Genomic DNA, 14723 nt, shown 5'->3' with positions numbered 1-14723 from the left:
TAGATCAATACAAAAAGATACAGAATCAACATAATTCTCACAGAATTGAACATTTCCTATTTGGTCGTTTCAGTAAAAGTGGCAGGCGTTTCCATTCCAGTTTTATAAGTAAGGTCTAGAAAAGGTTTATTTTTTAACTTGGAGTATTAAAGAGGCTTTTTGGGAGGGTTTCCCACAACTCCACTCTCCCTTCATCCCTGCTTGATGCAGATTGACGCTTCAATTCCTCCTCCTGCCATATTGGTGAGGAGGTCTGGTTCTCTCTAACCCTCTGGCTACCACTTTGACTCACACTGTAGCCTCATTCAGCCCAGCTAAGCCCTGATTCTCTCTCTCTCTCTCTCTCTGTCTCTCTGTCTCTCTCTGTCTCTGTCTCTGTCTCTCTCTCTCTGTCTCTCTCTGTCTCTGTCTCTGTCTCTCTCTCTCTCTCTGTCTCTCTCTCTCTCTTTATCTCTCCCTCTCTCTCTCTCTCTTCTCTCTCTCTCTCTCTGTCTCTCTCTCTCTCTGCCATGTTGGTGACGTAATCGGGGTTAGGTAACCTGCCCAGGATCACAAAGCTAGTGTCATGTGTCTGAGGCTGCATTTGAACTCAGGTCCTCCTGACTCCAAGGCTGGAGCTCATCCACTGTGCCACCTAGCTGCCCCCTGATTCTCTTTTCATTGTAAAAGTACTCATCCATCTTGGGTTTGACAGCCCAAAGCACTTTGCCATAGTGGGGTCCCCACAGTACCCCATAGAATCTCTAGGTAACCATGTTTATTAATTGCTTGGAATTTGCAAAAAGAGTGATAGATGTGGCCAATGCCTTCTAAGACCATAAAAATATAATACCGAAGGCTGCTGTTAACAGCAAGGTTTGGAAAATCCTTTCTCTTCCCAAAAATTAATGAAAAGGAAGTATGGCAGAGTGTATAGAGTGTTGTCCTCCAAGTCAGAATGACCTGGGTTTAAGTCCCATCTGCTACACAATCATCATTTAACTATGGGCATATCACTTCACCTTTCAGTGGCCAGCCTAGTTAAGATTTGAAGATTATAGATGAGTTGCATTGGTATAGGGAGTTTTGACTAGGAGTTCTTTGTGCCACCAGAACAATGATAACAGAAATGTCAGGTTGATTATCCAAGTACTGTAGTTGGTAAGAGCAAGAGGCCTGACCCACTCATCAATATGGCAGGAGGAGGAAATGGGTCATCAGCTAGAGGGACTGTCTGCATGAAGGAGCTTTCCAAGGCAGCAGGGGAAGATTAAAAACCATGTTGTGAAACTCTGAGGCTGAAGATAAACATTTGCAGGTCCTATTGAAAAGTTTGGAATGCAAATACTTGCCACATTGATTAATAGGACTAAAAAGAAGAGAAAATGTCCCAGAAGTCTTTGCCTTCTGGGAAGAAGAGTGACTTCAGATCAGTACTGATGCAAGTTCGTGGTAGACAGGTGATGCAATGGAGGTGCAGAATGAAATACATGTTCTCTGACACGGCCAGTATATTGCCTTGTTTTGCTGAGCTACCGTATGTACATATGTATCCCAGGGAAGGTTTCTCCTGGGGGTGAGGTAGACAGGGAAGGGGTAAATTAGTGGGTAGTGACAGAGATGCAAAAAAGGATCCTTTAAACACCTAAAAGAAATACATAGAAGCAAACAAAATGCAGGAGGGGACATAAACAGCACAATATTTGTTCATGTATCTTTCTTGTTAAGTGCATATATAGGGATAGGAGGACTGGGCCAGTGATTTCATTGGTATAAAGAACTCTCAGTTAAGGAAACTTCCTTGACTAATGTAGGCTGGCACCTTCTCCGCACCTTCTAGTCTTAGAGAGTTGACCAGAAAAGTGAAAGGTTGAGTGACTTGGTCAGAGTCTCTAATATACACATATGACATATGTCTATGCACATCTATATGTGAGTAAATGACTTGGAAAGCAGATTGTGTAGCAGAAGCTCACAGGTATTTTTTAACATATAATCTTTCTTTGTATAAAGTTTATTTGTGTTGATGATTGTTAAAGTTCTAATGAAATAGAACAGAAAAAAACACTTGGTTATGGTCCCTGCCTCTGCAGCTGGTTAGCTTTGGAACCTTGGGAAAACCCCTCTGCCCCTTCAGTGTCCTCATCTGTAAAACAGACATCACTCCAGCGGCATTACTTTGGATTGAGGGACTCACATGGCAGTGCTTTGTAATGAAGAGGTGCTCTATCAAAGTCAGCTGCTAAGTCAGCATGCACCGGCCCAGTCAGAGCTAAGGGACCTTTCTCTACTCACACCTACCCCAACCACTGTGTCCTCCCTTGCCCAACTCTCCCTCTTGTGGGACCCGGAAATAGTTTCCTCCTTAAGGAGAGCAGTCAACCTCTTGGTAAGCGTTCCATGCAAGTATTTCCTGTGACTGAATGAAAATAATAGAAGATGAGGATTTTTTTTCTGATCAAGTTCTGTTGTCAATATAGGTTAGTGTATGTATCTGGATGCCTAAGAAGTATTGTGAGAGACTCAAAAGTCAGGATTCTCTGTTGCTGGAGGTCCTTAGAAGTCATGGGAACATCGCACATCCTTTAACAGGTTTTGGTGCCAGATGGCCTGGAGGGGTCACAGAGTGGCTAGTTTCAGAAGACCTCTCTTCGCTCTATGATTAATTATATTGAAGGACTAAATGGTTAACCATCCTGCCCTTCTTTACTGATCATAAACTTAGAGTACCTTGTAAGTGCTTATGCTGGCATTGAGAACAATAAATAATAGCTAGCATGTATATTATGCTTTTAGGTTTTCAAAGTGTTTTGACAAATATTATCCTCAATAGCTGGACCAGAAGGTAGATGCTATTTTTCTTCTTCCTATTTTGCAGATGAAGAAATTGAGGCAGATAGGGGTTAAGTGATTTGCCTAGAGTGATGCAGCTAGTAAGTATCTGAGGCTGGATTTGAACTGGTGTTCCTCGCTCCAGGCTTAGGTAGTGATGGTGTCTGTGATGATAGTTCAGACTCAGCACTGATGTTATATTTGGCTGCACCTCCGAAATACTTCCTATGTGTCAACTCATTCAAGAATTTCATAGCAGTTTAAAAAATGATTTCCAGGAAATTTTTGTGGAAGTTTTAAATGCTAATAATTTACCTCTTGTAAATTTTCTTCCTAGACTCGTAGCTCGGCTAAGTCAGAAGTTCCCCAAGATTGAATTTGGTGAACTTCATAAAATAGTGGAAGATCTTACCAAGGGTTATAAGGAATGTTGCCATGGTGACCTGTTGGAGTGTGCTGATGATAGGGTCAGTATTTGCTGGTATTACCCCACATTGTTTTTGTATAAGCTTTTCTATAATGTACTGGTATGAGCCTTTTTTTATACCCACAAAGAAGAAATTTAGAATCAGAGGAATCATAATGAGTAAATTGGAATCTGTAGTTTTTTTCAGACCTCAGCTTATTGTGTCAGCCAGCCAGTCAATTGGCATATTTAAGCACCTACTGTATGCCAGGCAGTAGTCTAAGCTTGTTTCCCTCTCTATAGAAAGCCTTTTCTAATCTCCTCAGCCTCTCCTTTCTTCCAGCAGAAAATTACCACATCTGACTTGTATATATTTCTACAAAACTTATGTATATACTTGTTACCTTCCTGGATAAATGTGAGCTGTTAGAGGATAAGCATTTTTTGCCTTTGAATTCCTGAGGGTGTAGCATAGTACCTTACAAGTGGAAGGCACTTAATTACTTGCTGCTGTATAAAATAAGGGAGTTCCTTAGCAAGATGGTGAAGTACCGTAGAGAAGGTTTCTTGCTAGTGTTCTTATTGCTTCTCCCCAAGCCCCTTTTTAAGAAATTTTCATACTCCCTCTGATTCCATGGTTTGTATCACTTTCAAACTCTCTCTATTACTTCCCTTAACAAAATGAATTTTTATAGTATCATTAGTATTATTTTTGTTATTATCTTGAAAAAAAACACACTAATTGAGGCTAAGGTCAATATTGCTGTTGGCCAATTTGTCAGACAGTCAATAAGCATTTATTAAGCACCTCCATGTGCCAGATACTGTGCTATATACATTGGGGATGCAAAGAAAGACAACAATAATCCCTGTCCTCAAAAAGCTTACATTCTGGTGGGAGGAGACCACATGCAAATATATAATGCATATGGAAGGTATACTTAGAGTACATGGGAGGTAATCTGAGGAGGGAAAGGTCTTACAGCTGGAGGACCTCTTCATCTATCTTAAAACAGCCAAGGATTCTGAGATGCAAAGGTGAGGGGGGCAGAGCACTGAGGCATGGGGGACGGACAGTGTCCCTAGTTTGGAGAGCTTATGGAATGGAGTGAAGTAGAAGAGTAGCTGCAAGGTAGGAGGAGGACAGGCTATGGAGCAGTTTGAATATCAAACAGAGAAGTTGATGTTTGATCCTGGAGGTACTAGGAGTCGCTGAGCTCACCAAACAGGAGAGTGACGTGTGTAGACCTAAGGCTGGGAAAAATCAGCCAAGTGGAGGATGTATAGGACTGAGGAGAGACTTGAGCTGCACCCAAGTATTGAAGTGCAGGAGAAAGGAGGGAGAATGAACCAGGGGAGGTTGACAAAACCCAGTAGAGTCTGGACAGGGTGATTCATCTGGTTGGGTTGAACTTCAAAGGAAGACAGAGAATGCAGGTGGTAAGGTAAGGGTCTTAAAGTGGCAATGAGGGGGCAAGGAATCCCCTGTCCCCATTCTCTCTTGGCTGTGTGTGTGTGTGTGTGTGTGTGTGTGTGTGTGTGTGTAACATGTAAGAATGAGAGAAGGGACATCCCATTCTGAAGAGAGCTTGGGCAGGGATGAAATGTCTCCAGGTGAATGTCAGTTTTCTGAGCCTGCAAGGATATGGAAGGAGCTCGAGAGGAAGGAGTGCAAGTGAAGAACAATTTGTTAAGAATAAGGAGGATCTAAGGGCATTGTGGAAGGGATAGGCAGAGTTGGATTGGAGTGCTTAGACTATTGAGCCTTATGTTGAACTGCTTCTATCTTGTGGCTTGTAGGTGGCTCTTTCTGAGTACGTTTGTAAGCACAAAGATACAATCTCCTCCAAACTCGGAAAATGCTGTGACAAGCCTGTAATCCAGAAGAGCCAGTGCATTGCTGATCTGGAGAATGATGACATTCCTGCTGACCTCCCTAACTTCCTTGCTGAATATGTAGAAACCAAGGACGCCTGCAAAAACTACCAGGAAGCAAATGAAGTCTACTTAGCCCAGTAATGAAACTTTTAATCTTATTCTTGTGTTCCTTTCATATGCTTGATGCCATTCACCTGATACTGTACTTGCTTCACAGTTGTAGAGCTGCTGGCTACTCCTTGCCTTGTCCTCTCCCAAGCATTTTAGGCAGAAATAGAGACGAACATTCTTCTCATGTCTTATGCTGTACTTAGTGATGGGATCCAGGCTAATGACTCTGGGACTCCAGCTCAATTGTACCTCATCTTTGGCTCCATACAATTTACTCACTTTCCTTCAACCTCAAAAAGAGACCAATGATGGCAAGAAATCATAATTTCCTGGCTTTGTCCAGAGAAGACAGATATCTGGGAACTTGGAGACAGTTTTGGACATGTGCTGGCTGCAGGAGTACAGAGCACTGTAAAATCTCCTTTTAGCCCTGAAACTACCTACTTTGTGGCCTTGAGACTTGACAAAAGTATCATTCATTAATTAGGGGAGAAAAGGAAACTTTGTATTGTCTTCTGTCTGCTGAGCTTTTCTTTGTCCATCCATGCATCCCACCATATACTGATCCATCCATTCATTCACTCTCATTCATAGAACAAATACGTGTTGAGATCCATATTACTCTCAGTGTTCTAAACAAGGCATTGTAAGGGATACCAAGAAGCATAAGATAGAATGTTAGCATTCCAGGAATGTACAGACTAATTAAGAAGGTGGTAGCCATCCAGACATGTGACCACTAACAAGAGTAGAAGGCGGTATGGAGTTAAGTGCTATAAATGTGGAATTGGGAGATATGTTTCTGGTGTCCTCTGGACTTAGAGTAGCGTTGCATAGAGCTGATGTTTTGAAAAAAAGGAAAATTTAACACCATCTGGTGAATCCACCAATACAAAGACCAATAGGCAAAGTTAACTCTACACATTTTATCTCAGAAGTTTCTGTTGTAATTTCACAAAATTCATGGAACCTTAGGCCAGAGGAATAATGCTGGGGCTGATCCTGTTCCTTACCATGCTCACGTGTGTTTGGTCTTCATTCTTCAGCTATCTGTATGACAGTGGAAGAAGACACCCTGAGCTTGCTGTTACCACACTGCTGAGGCTTGCCAAGGACTACGAACACACACTTGAGAAGTGTTGTGCCACAGCTGACCCTCCTGCTTGCTATGCCAAAGTGGTAGGTTTCTCATGAGATAGAAAAAAAATCAAACTACTCCCCTGGGATGCCATATGCTCAGGATTGCTTGATTCGGAAATGATAGCACAGTACATAAAAAAGAGGAAAAAAAGTACAGTCTTATGAATGCTAATTGGACCTTACCTTGGGACTCTTGGCTCATTCTGGGCTTTCAAATCAGGTTGTTATGAACAATGTTTCAAAGAATTAAGAAGAGTTACCCTGGAGATGGGAAGGCTGCAAATGAGACTCTGTCAATCTAGAACAGCTCTTTGAGAAAGGAGAAAGTTTTGCTTGTCTTCATTTCCACTAAGACAGAATGAGAAAAAGCATTGTGAGAGGTGCAATAGAAGAGAGACTCAATTTAGCCCGGACAGAAGAATTTCTGAGTTGTCCTGAGCATGAGGGTCATTAGGAAGTAGAATTGGAATGTCCACGTACAGAAGTCTTGAAAACCCTTGTTTGACCTTTGAGGTGTGCTTTTGCATGAAATGAAATGAGCTGGATGGAATGACTGCTGTGGGCCAATTTTAATATGATTTCTAAAATTGGTATATATGTACATGTGATGTGTCTACAGGGGACGTGCTCCAAGTACCATTTTATTTTCTTTCAGGCTGATGATCGGAAAGCCATTATTGAGGAGACCAACCATTTAGTCAAGTCAAATTGTGATATTTTTGAAAAACTTGGAGAATACGGTTTTGAAAATACGTGAGTGGGAACTAGCTGTTTGAACAGTTTTGAATATTTAAGGTTTAATAGGATGGAAGGTGGTGGTTGTAGTTTGCCCTTTGTTCTTGAAGAGGACCATGACATCAGAAAGATGATGCCATGCCTTGCAAATGAATTGGAGTTAAGTGAGGCAGGGCTGTTCAAAGTCACCAGCCTCACTTTGTTCTCCAGAGCCATCTGGGTCCAGTGGCCAGACATAGATCAAGATAACTAGAGATGGCCCAGCAGGAGAAAAAGGCAGTCTCTTATAAAAGGCCATAAAACAGAAAAACTTCATCTTTCCCTTTCAAAGTGCTATGTAAGCCTGTGGTCCTTTTAATGATTTGGAGTTGAAAGGGCAGCACTTGGCCTGTCTACTGGTTTGCTACTACTCATAGAGTTGGGGCATGGGGCAGTGAAGAGAGTGCTGGGTTTGGAATCAGCACCACCTGAGTTTGATACTGGGTTCTGACCTGACTCTGGCACTTGTTAGGTGTGTATTCTTGTGCAAATTAGTAGGACTCAGTTTCCTTCTCTGCAAGATGAGGTTGTTGGACTCAGTGGCCTCCAAGACCCTTTCCAGTTCTAAATCTGTGGTCCAGTGTTGAACTAAATAAACTTCTTTGGCACGGAAAGCTGAAGCTTTAAATGTGATGTGATCCAGTGCTAAAAAAAAAAACAACAAAAACAAAATATGAAAATCTATGGAAGGAAGCAACAGAGCAGGGAATGCCAGACTTGTTTAGGCAACCATGAGGCTTGGGACCCCATCTGAAATGTAAACAAAATGATTCAGGACAAATAAATGATTGGACTACTCTTTGTAATGGAGCATAAACTTGTAGAGTACCAAGAGGTGGTAGAGACGAAATAGTTATGTAAGTTCAATGTTTAAGAAAGACCCACGTATGACAGATTAATACTGGGGGAAATTGGGATATTTGGGAAACTTCCATCATTGAAAATGTGAACATCATTGCGGGGATCTATGAAGCCTCAGAAAATGTCCCTGTCACCACTATGCAAAACACAGTATTGGGGAGAATGGATGAGTGGTGGAGGCCATGACAGTGGAGAGCCATAGAGATAGAAAAAGGGAAGGGCCATATTGACTGCCAGGGATGGTCAGTTTAATGATTTCAACTGACTCTGAGTAGGTGTTTATTGCTTCAGAAGTTTTTTATGCTATTAGTATTATTGTTGTTGTTTTACTTAAAGTGATTCTTTGACTACGACCATTTGGAACATTGTAATTACAGAGTACTGGCCAGTTATACCAAGAAACTACTTCCACTGTCAACCCCAACATTGTTGGGCCTTGCACATCAGTTTGGAAAAGTTGCCAGTAAATGCTGTAAACTCAGTGACCAAGAAAAAGTGGCCTGTGCTGAGGGCTATGTGAGTTGTCTTTTTCTTTGCTACTTTAATGCTACTGTTGCGAGTTTTTGCCTTGAGATGACAATAAACAATTTTGTGGCAAAGGAGTGCCCTTTATAAATGTTGGTTACTTCTCCTCTTAAGCAGAGCACCTAAAAATCCCATATGAAAACCCCTTTATGGGTTTATTTTAAAAAACCCTATATTTTCAAAAGGGTTAAATTGCTCATGTAACTGAGGCTAAAAATTCAATGGCAAAAATTGGACTGAGGCTAGGAGTAAGGGTGTTCTTCAATATAACAGTTTAATTTAGTCCATGAAATACTAATGTGTTCACCCTACTCGTGTGGTGAATTCATTCAATTTTTCCTTTTGCTTTAGGGGGCTATTGTATTTGACAATCTGTGTCGCCTTCATGAGAAGACCCCAGTGAGTGATAGAATCACCAAATGCTGCACAGACTCGTTGGTGGGCCGCACTCGCTGCTTCACTGCCGTGGGAGATGATGACACATATGTACCCAAGGCATTTTCTGCAGACACATTCACCTTCCATGCTGACCTGTGCACACTTCCTGAAGAGGAGAAACAGAACAAGAAGCAAAGGTCAGGAGCATTTGGTCTCCTGCATTCCTCAAACTCATTTGCTTCCTCCTTGAGAATGAGAAAGACATTCTGCTGACAACACGAGCAAACCTTTCTGCTTTAGGGCAAGAATCGGTCAGGGAAAAGAATTTAGAAAGTGATTTAGGTGCAAGTCACTCAGAAGAAACTTGTGGGGCAAATGGTTGTAGTTGAGTGGTATCTAATACCAATGACTGCTATTAGTATGTATATAGATTTTAAAATTTCCAAAGTACTTTTACATATATTATCCCCTTTGATCTTCACAACAGCCCTGAGACATAAGGGTTAATATGATCCCCATTTTACAGATGAGAAAACAGAGGCTTAAAAAGATAAAGCAACTATCTGAGAGTCACACAGCTAGTGAGAATCTTAGGCAGTTTTTGAATTCAGGTCTTTTTTTTCCTTTTTTTTCTTTTTTCCCCCTTTTTTCTTTTCTTTTGTTTTATTTTTTCTTTTTCTTTTTTTTAATTTTTTTTCATATGCTTTTGAGTTGAAAATTTTTTCTCCCTTTTTCTCCCTCCCCCCCCCAAGACGGTGCACAATCTGACATAGGCTTTACATTTACATACCCATTAAACATATTTTCACATTAGTGAAGTTGTAAGTAAAAATTAAAACCAATAGGAGGAACCACCAGAAAGATGAAACAAAATTCAAGTTAAGGTAAAAATAAGTGAGAACAATCCGACTTCCATAGTTCTTTCTTTGGATGTGGACAGCATTTTCCATCCCAAGGCCTCTGGAGATGTCTTAGATCCTCATAATGCTGAGAAGGGTTCAGTTTAACATTCTTAGTCATTGCATAACGTGGCTGCTATTGTATACAAAGTCCTCTGGATTCTGCTCACTTCACTCAGCATCAGACCATATAAGTCTTCCCAGGTTTTTCTGAAGTCAGCCTGTTCATCATTTCTTATAGAACAATAGTGAATTCAGGTCTTCTTGACTTCAAATCCAGCAGTGTATCCACCATGGCACCTAGCTATCCATCTAAGTCTACTGCCATTCAACAGACAGTCAAACAGAGAGCTAGGTCACTCTGTAGAGGATCTGTCATTTTGAATAATGCAAACTAAAGGACCATCTCTCTCTGGTTAGAGGTGATGAAGCCCATGGTAAGATGTCTAGGATCCCTGAAGGGGAAGGCAGGAAAATGTCCCAAGGTGTCCCTAATGCCTCCAAAAGGATCATCTTTACTCATGTCTTTCTCCAAACCTCAGGCTTCAATGTGAGGACCTCTCCTCTGAATTGTGACCTAGAACTAAGGCCAGATGAAACATGATTGGTCAACCTGCTTGCTCCTTGACTTTCATGGGCATTTCTGTGTTTTGTCTCATTCCAGTGTACTGGTGGAACTCGTGAAACACAAGCCCCACATCAGTGATGAGCAACTCAAGGGTGTAATTACTGATTTCACTGCATTTGTGGACAAGTGCTGCAAAGCTCCCAACCAGGAAGCCTGCTTCGCTGAAGACGTATGGACTTCTCTTTTCTTTTTATTGCATTTACCTTTGGCAGTCTTTGGTGATGCCTCTAATGGGGGCTTGGCCAGGAGTACTTAGGTGCCACCGCTGGTCATCCTTAAAGCAAGAGGCTATTCCCTTTTTGCCCTTGACTAAAATATTCCTATATGTCCATTGAAAGCTCGGTTTGTGTTGTGCATTTGTAGTTTTCTTTCACTTGTCAAATGGTTATCAGTCTCCCCTGTCTCCTATGTGTCAGGACGAATGAAAATCATGCATGTGTAGCATTTGAGGCATGCATAAGACTTAGTGGTAGAATTCCTTTAGCTGGCCATCTTTTTGGCTGTAACCCAGCTGTAAGCTGTGCCTGTGCACAGGTAGTGAAACAGCCCCAGTTTCACCCAATCACTGAACCCAGAATCTTAGGGATGGAAGGGACCTCAGAGACCTTCTAGGTCAGGGCTTCTTAACCTTTTTTTTTTACAGACCTCTTTGGCAGCCTGTTGAATCCTATGGCTTCCTTCTCAGAATAATGTTTTTGAAAAACACAAAATTAAGTATACACACGAGTGTCAAGGAAACCAATCATATTGAAAAACAATTTCCAATATTAAAAAAATTACGAACCCTGATGTATTCCAATCTCAACCCCGGAATTCTCTCTTCCCTACTTGACATTCTCATCCAGACTTCACTGGAAGACCTTAAGGGAGAAGAAGTCACTGCTTCACTCTTTAACATCTTCCCATTGCTCGTACAGGTTTTCCCACCATCTAGGGCCCAGTGAACAAGTCAAAACTCTCTTTCACCAAAGAATCTTTCCTATAGTTTCAACACCAGATGAATATACAGATAGGCACCTTTTCCTCGAGCAGGAAGCTAACATTCAAGGATGTTTATGCACACATATCTTCCCATGTCCTTTGATTGGAATGGTTTTGTATATTCAAGGGCAATGGATAATGCTCAAAGAGCCCCCTTTCAGGGACCTCAGTCTTGGACACTCTGGAATCTCTTTCTCACAAATCTGTGTTTTCTTTCCATGCAGGGTCCCAAACTGGTTGCTTCAGCTCAAGCTGCCTTAAACGCCTGATGGACAAGCTGTCACTAGCATTTCAGGTAACTCTCTTTGGGTATTTCATTGGCAATTGGTTGATATGTCAAGTCCCTGGGATTTCAGCTTTGTGGGACCATCTTCCACTGACATTTCACAGCTGATGGATACCTCAGTTGTAGTTGAGTTTAAATGATTGAGGATAAGCATCAGAAGTTGGGTACCAATCCAAATCCTCTTGACTCAATGTTCAGCACTCTATGCTGTGTTGCCTGGCATATGGGCAATACTGAGGCCTGAATTTAACTCTACACTCCCAGGCTGCCTTAGTGAATGGGGCTGGTGATCCTTGAGAAATGATCCTTCTTAGGATGGAGGCTGAAGGGGATCTGTTTTGTACTGAATCTTACCAAGGTATTATTGTAATAAATATCCAAGACAGGTACATATGAAATCTATTCTTCACCTCGGGAAGAAAGGACCCACTTTAAATTTGAGATCTGTATGGAAAAGTGTTTTCTTTGCACTCGTTGAATTCATTACTGCTTTGTGTTTTGTTTTAGATTCAATCTATCTGTTATCTTTTAAATAAGGAGAGACCTCTTTATAGAGGGTATGGAACCTTGCATATAGAATTGAACTTAGTAGATGTGTCAATTCAGTTGAACTCTTTTTTTTTTATTATATAAAGAGTTTCTCTCTAGGAAGGGGAATTTCTTTCTAGGAAGGGGTAGGGGCAGGGATATATTGGGAAAAGTATATGATGTAAAATAAAAACAATCCCTCTACTTTTTTTCAAAAGGGAGGAGAAAATATTGCTTTTCCTTAGTAATGTTTAAAATCGTGGTTACTATGCATACCATTTGATTCAGTAATATCATTACTATGTCTGTATCCTAAAGACATTTTAAAAAAGGGAAAAGGACCTCTCTCTCCAAAAGTATTTATAGCTGCTCTTTTTTTTGTGGTAAAGAATTGGATATTGAGGGGATGTTCATCATTTTGGGAATGGCCGAACAAGCTGTTAGGTATGATTGTGATGGAATAATATCGTGCTATAGGAAATGATGAGCAGGATGCTCTCAGAGAAACCTGGGAAGACTTACATGAACTGATATAAAGTGAAATGAGTAGAATCAAGAAAACATTGTACACAGTAAGAGCAATAGTATATGATATTCTACTGTGAATAACTTAGCTATTCTTAGCAACACAATGATCCAGGAAAATTCGTAAGGATTCATGATGAACAATGCTATCCACCTTAAAAGAAAGAGCTAATGGAGTCTGAATGCAGATTAGAACATGCTATTTTTCACCTTCTGCATTTTTAATGGTTTCTTTTCTTTTCTTTTTTGTTCTGTGTCTTCTTTCAGAACAGAACTAATGTGGAAATATGTTTTGCATGATTGCACATGTATAACATGTCAAACTGTTTACTGTCTTAGGGAAGGGTGAGGAGGGAAGGAGGGAGAAATTTAGAACTCAAAATTTTAAATAAATGAATGTTAAAATTATCTTTACGTGTAATTGGAAAAAATAAAATACTAAATTTTAAAATCATTTTTGCTTATATCTTTTTTTCTTCTAGTTGACCAGTGGAAGAAAACAGAGAGAGAACTGAGTACTCCAAATTCATGCATCTGTTTTGTTTCTCTGTTGGTGTCACCCCAACAGTTAAGAAAACATCAATTTTGCCTTAAATTTTTTTTTATCCTTCCCCAGTGTTGCAATAAATAATAAAGGAAAGCATAAACAATCATGGCAATTGTCTAAGATGATCTTTCCGTGGTGTGTGATGATGACTTGTACCAGAGGGTGTTACCCTCTTAGATCTACTGGTGCCTGAATTAGACTTTCTCTCCCACCTTAAGGAGTTTCCCCTAGACAAAGATACACAACTCCATACTTGCAAATTCATGAACATCAGCCTTACTTTTGAGTGGCTTAAAAGGATATGGACTTTTGGATTCTTTTTTTCTTCTTAACTTGGTGATGTGTCTAAAAATATCGGAGTGAGCCACAGGACCTGGATGGTCAATAGGCAAGTTCTAGTTACTAGATACATTAACAAGTATCTTCATCAATAGAAAATATGGCCAAAGTGTAAGGCCATGGCATGGATATTGCAGATGAATAATTAGGGCCAGGTGGGATAAGGGGATTTGAGACCCATAATGAAGATCCAAGCTGAGGTTATGGGGACAACTGGTCAGAGAAAGAGACATAATGGTGGGGGCTAAGTCTTTTCACTGCAGGAGGCAAACTGAATTGTTAAAAAGGAGAGTAAGCTAGGTGATGCAGTGGATAGAGCCCTGGATGCGGAGTGAGGAAGAACTGAGTTCAAATCTGGTCTCAGACATTTACTAGGTGGGTAACCCTGGGCAACTCATTTAACCTCCTTTGGCCTCAATTTATTCCACTGTAAAATGGGGGATAAGAATAGCAACTACCTCCCAGGGTTTTGTGAGGACCACATGTCAAAATAATTAAGAAACGGCACAGTTCCTGGCACATTGTAGGCACTATATAAATGTTTTTGGTTATTATTATTGTTGTTCTTGTTGTGTGGTAGGAGGAGGAGGAAGGGGAGGAGGAGAAAAAGGAGGAGGGGGAGGAGGATAAGGAGGAGGAGGAGGAATGAAGGTGGTCAACAGATGTATGGTCAATGAGCCAGGTTAGAATGACAGAATCTGCCAGTGTAGCAAAGTAAGGTCCAAGACAAAGTGTAAACTCTCCTGCCAGGTGTCCTTGGATGCAATCTCTCTCCTCTTCAGTCTCTTCCCCACACCACCATCAAAGTGAAGATACTGAAGTCTGATCATGGCACTCCTCTCTTCCATAACCGCCACTGGCTCCTTTTGCCTTTAGATTCAAACAGGTCTTCTCCTGTCTGGCCTTGAAGCCTGTGACACCATGGCTCTGACCTTCCTTTCTAGGCTTAGTCTCCATTGCTCTCCTACATTCTCTCTCTAATCCCGCCAAACTGGCCTTCTTAGTGTTTGCTTACACACAGCTTTCCATCTCTGAGCCTTTGCTCAGGCTGTGCCCTCCTCCTGGTATTCCTTCCTCCTCACTTCTATCTCCTAGGATCTCTATTT

The 14723-nt window shown here is 41.1% G+C and overlaps 1 protein-coding gene across 1 annotated transcript; it reads left to right on the top strand.

Moving 5' to 3' along the window:
* The first annotated feature begins 3023 nt into the window (after positions 1–3023).
* Positions 3024–13384, top strand: LOC110204051 (albumin-like). The gene is made up of 9 exons (XM_020980410.2): positions 3024–3278; positions 5018–5232; positions 6253–6385; positions 7002–7099; positions 8359–8497; positions 8858–9081; positions 10448–10580; positions 11617–11687; positions 13214–13384. The coding sequence occupies exons 1-8, from the start codon at positions 3039–3041 to the stop codon at positions 11659–11661; spliced, it is 1227 nt and encodes a 408-aa protein (XP_020836069.1). The 5' UTR covers positions 3024–3038; the 3' UTR covers positions 11662–11687; positions 13214–13384.
* Positions 13385–14723: the final 1339 nt, after the last annotated feature.

Source organism: Phascolarctos cinereus, unplaced genomic scaffold, assembly GCF_003287225.1.
Source record: "Phascolarctos cinereus isolate Bilbo 61053 unplaced genomic scaffold, phaCin_HiC Scaffold_73;HRSCAF=605, whole genome shotgun sequence".
Lineage (NCBI taxonomy): Eukaryota > Metazoa > Chordata > Mammalia > Diprotodontia > Phascolarctidae > Phascolarctos > Phascolarctos cinereus.
The sequence above is the reverse complement of the archived record's forward strand: the minus strand, read 5'-3'. Positions and strand labels throughout refer to the sequence as shown.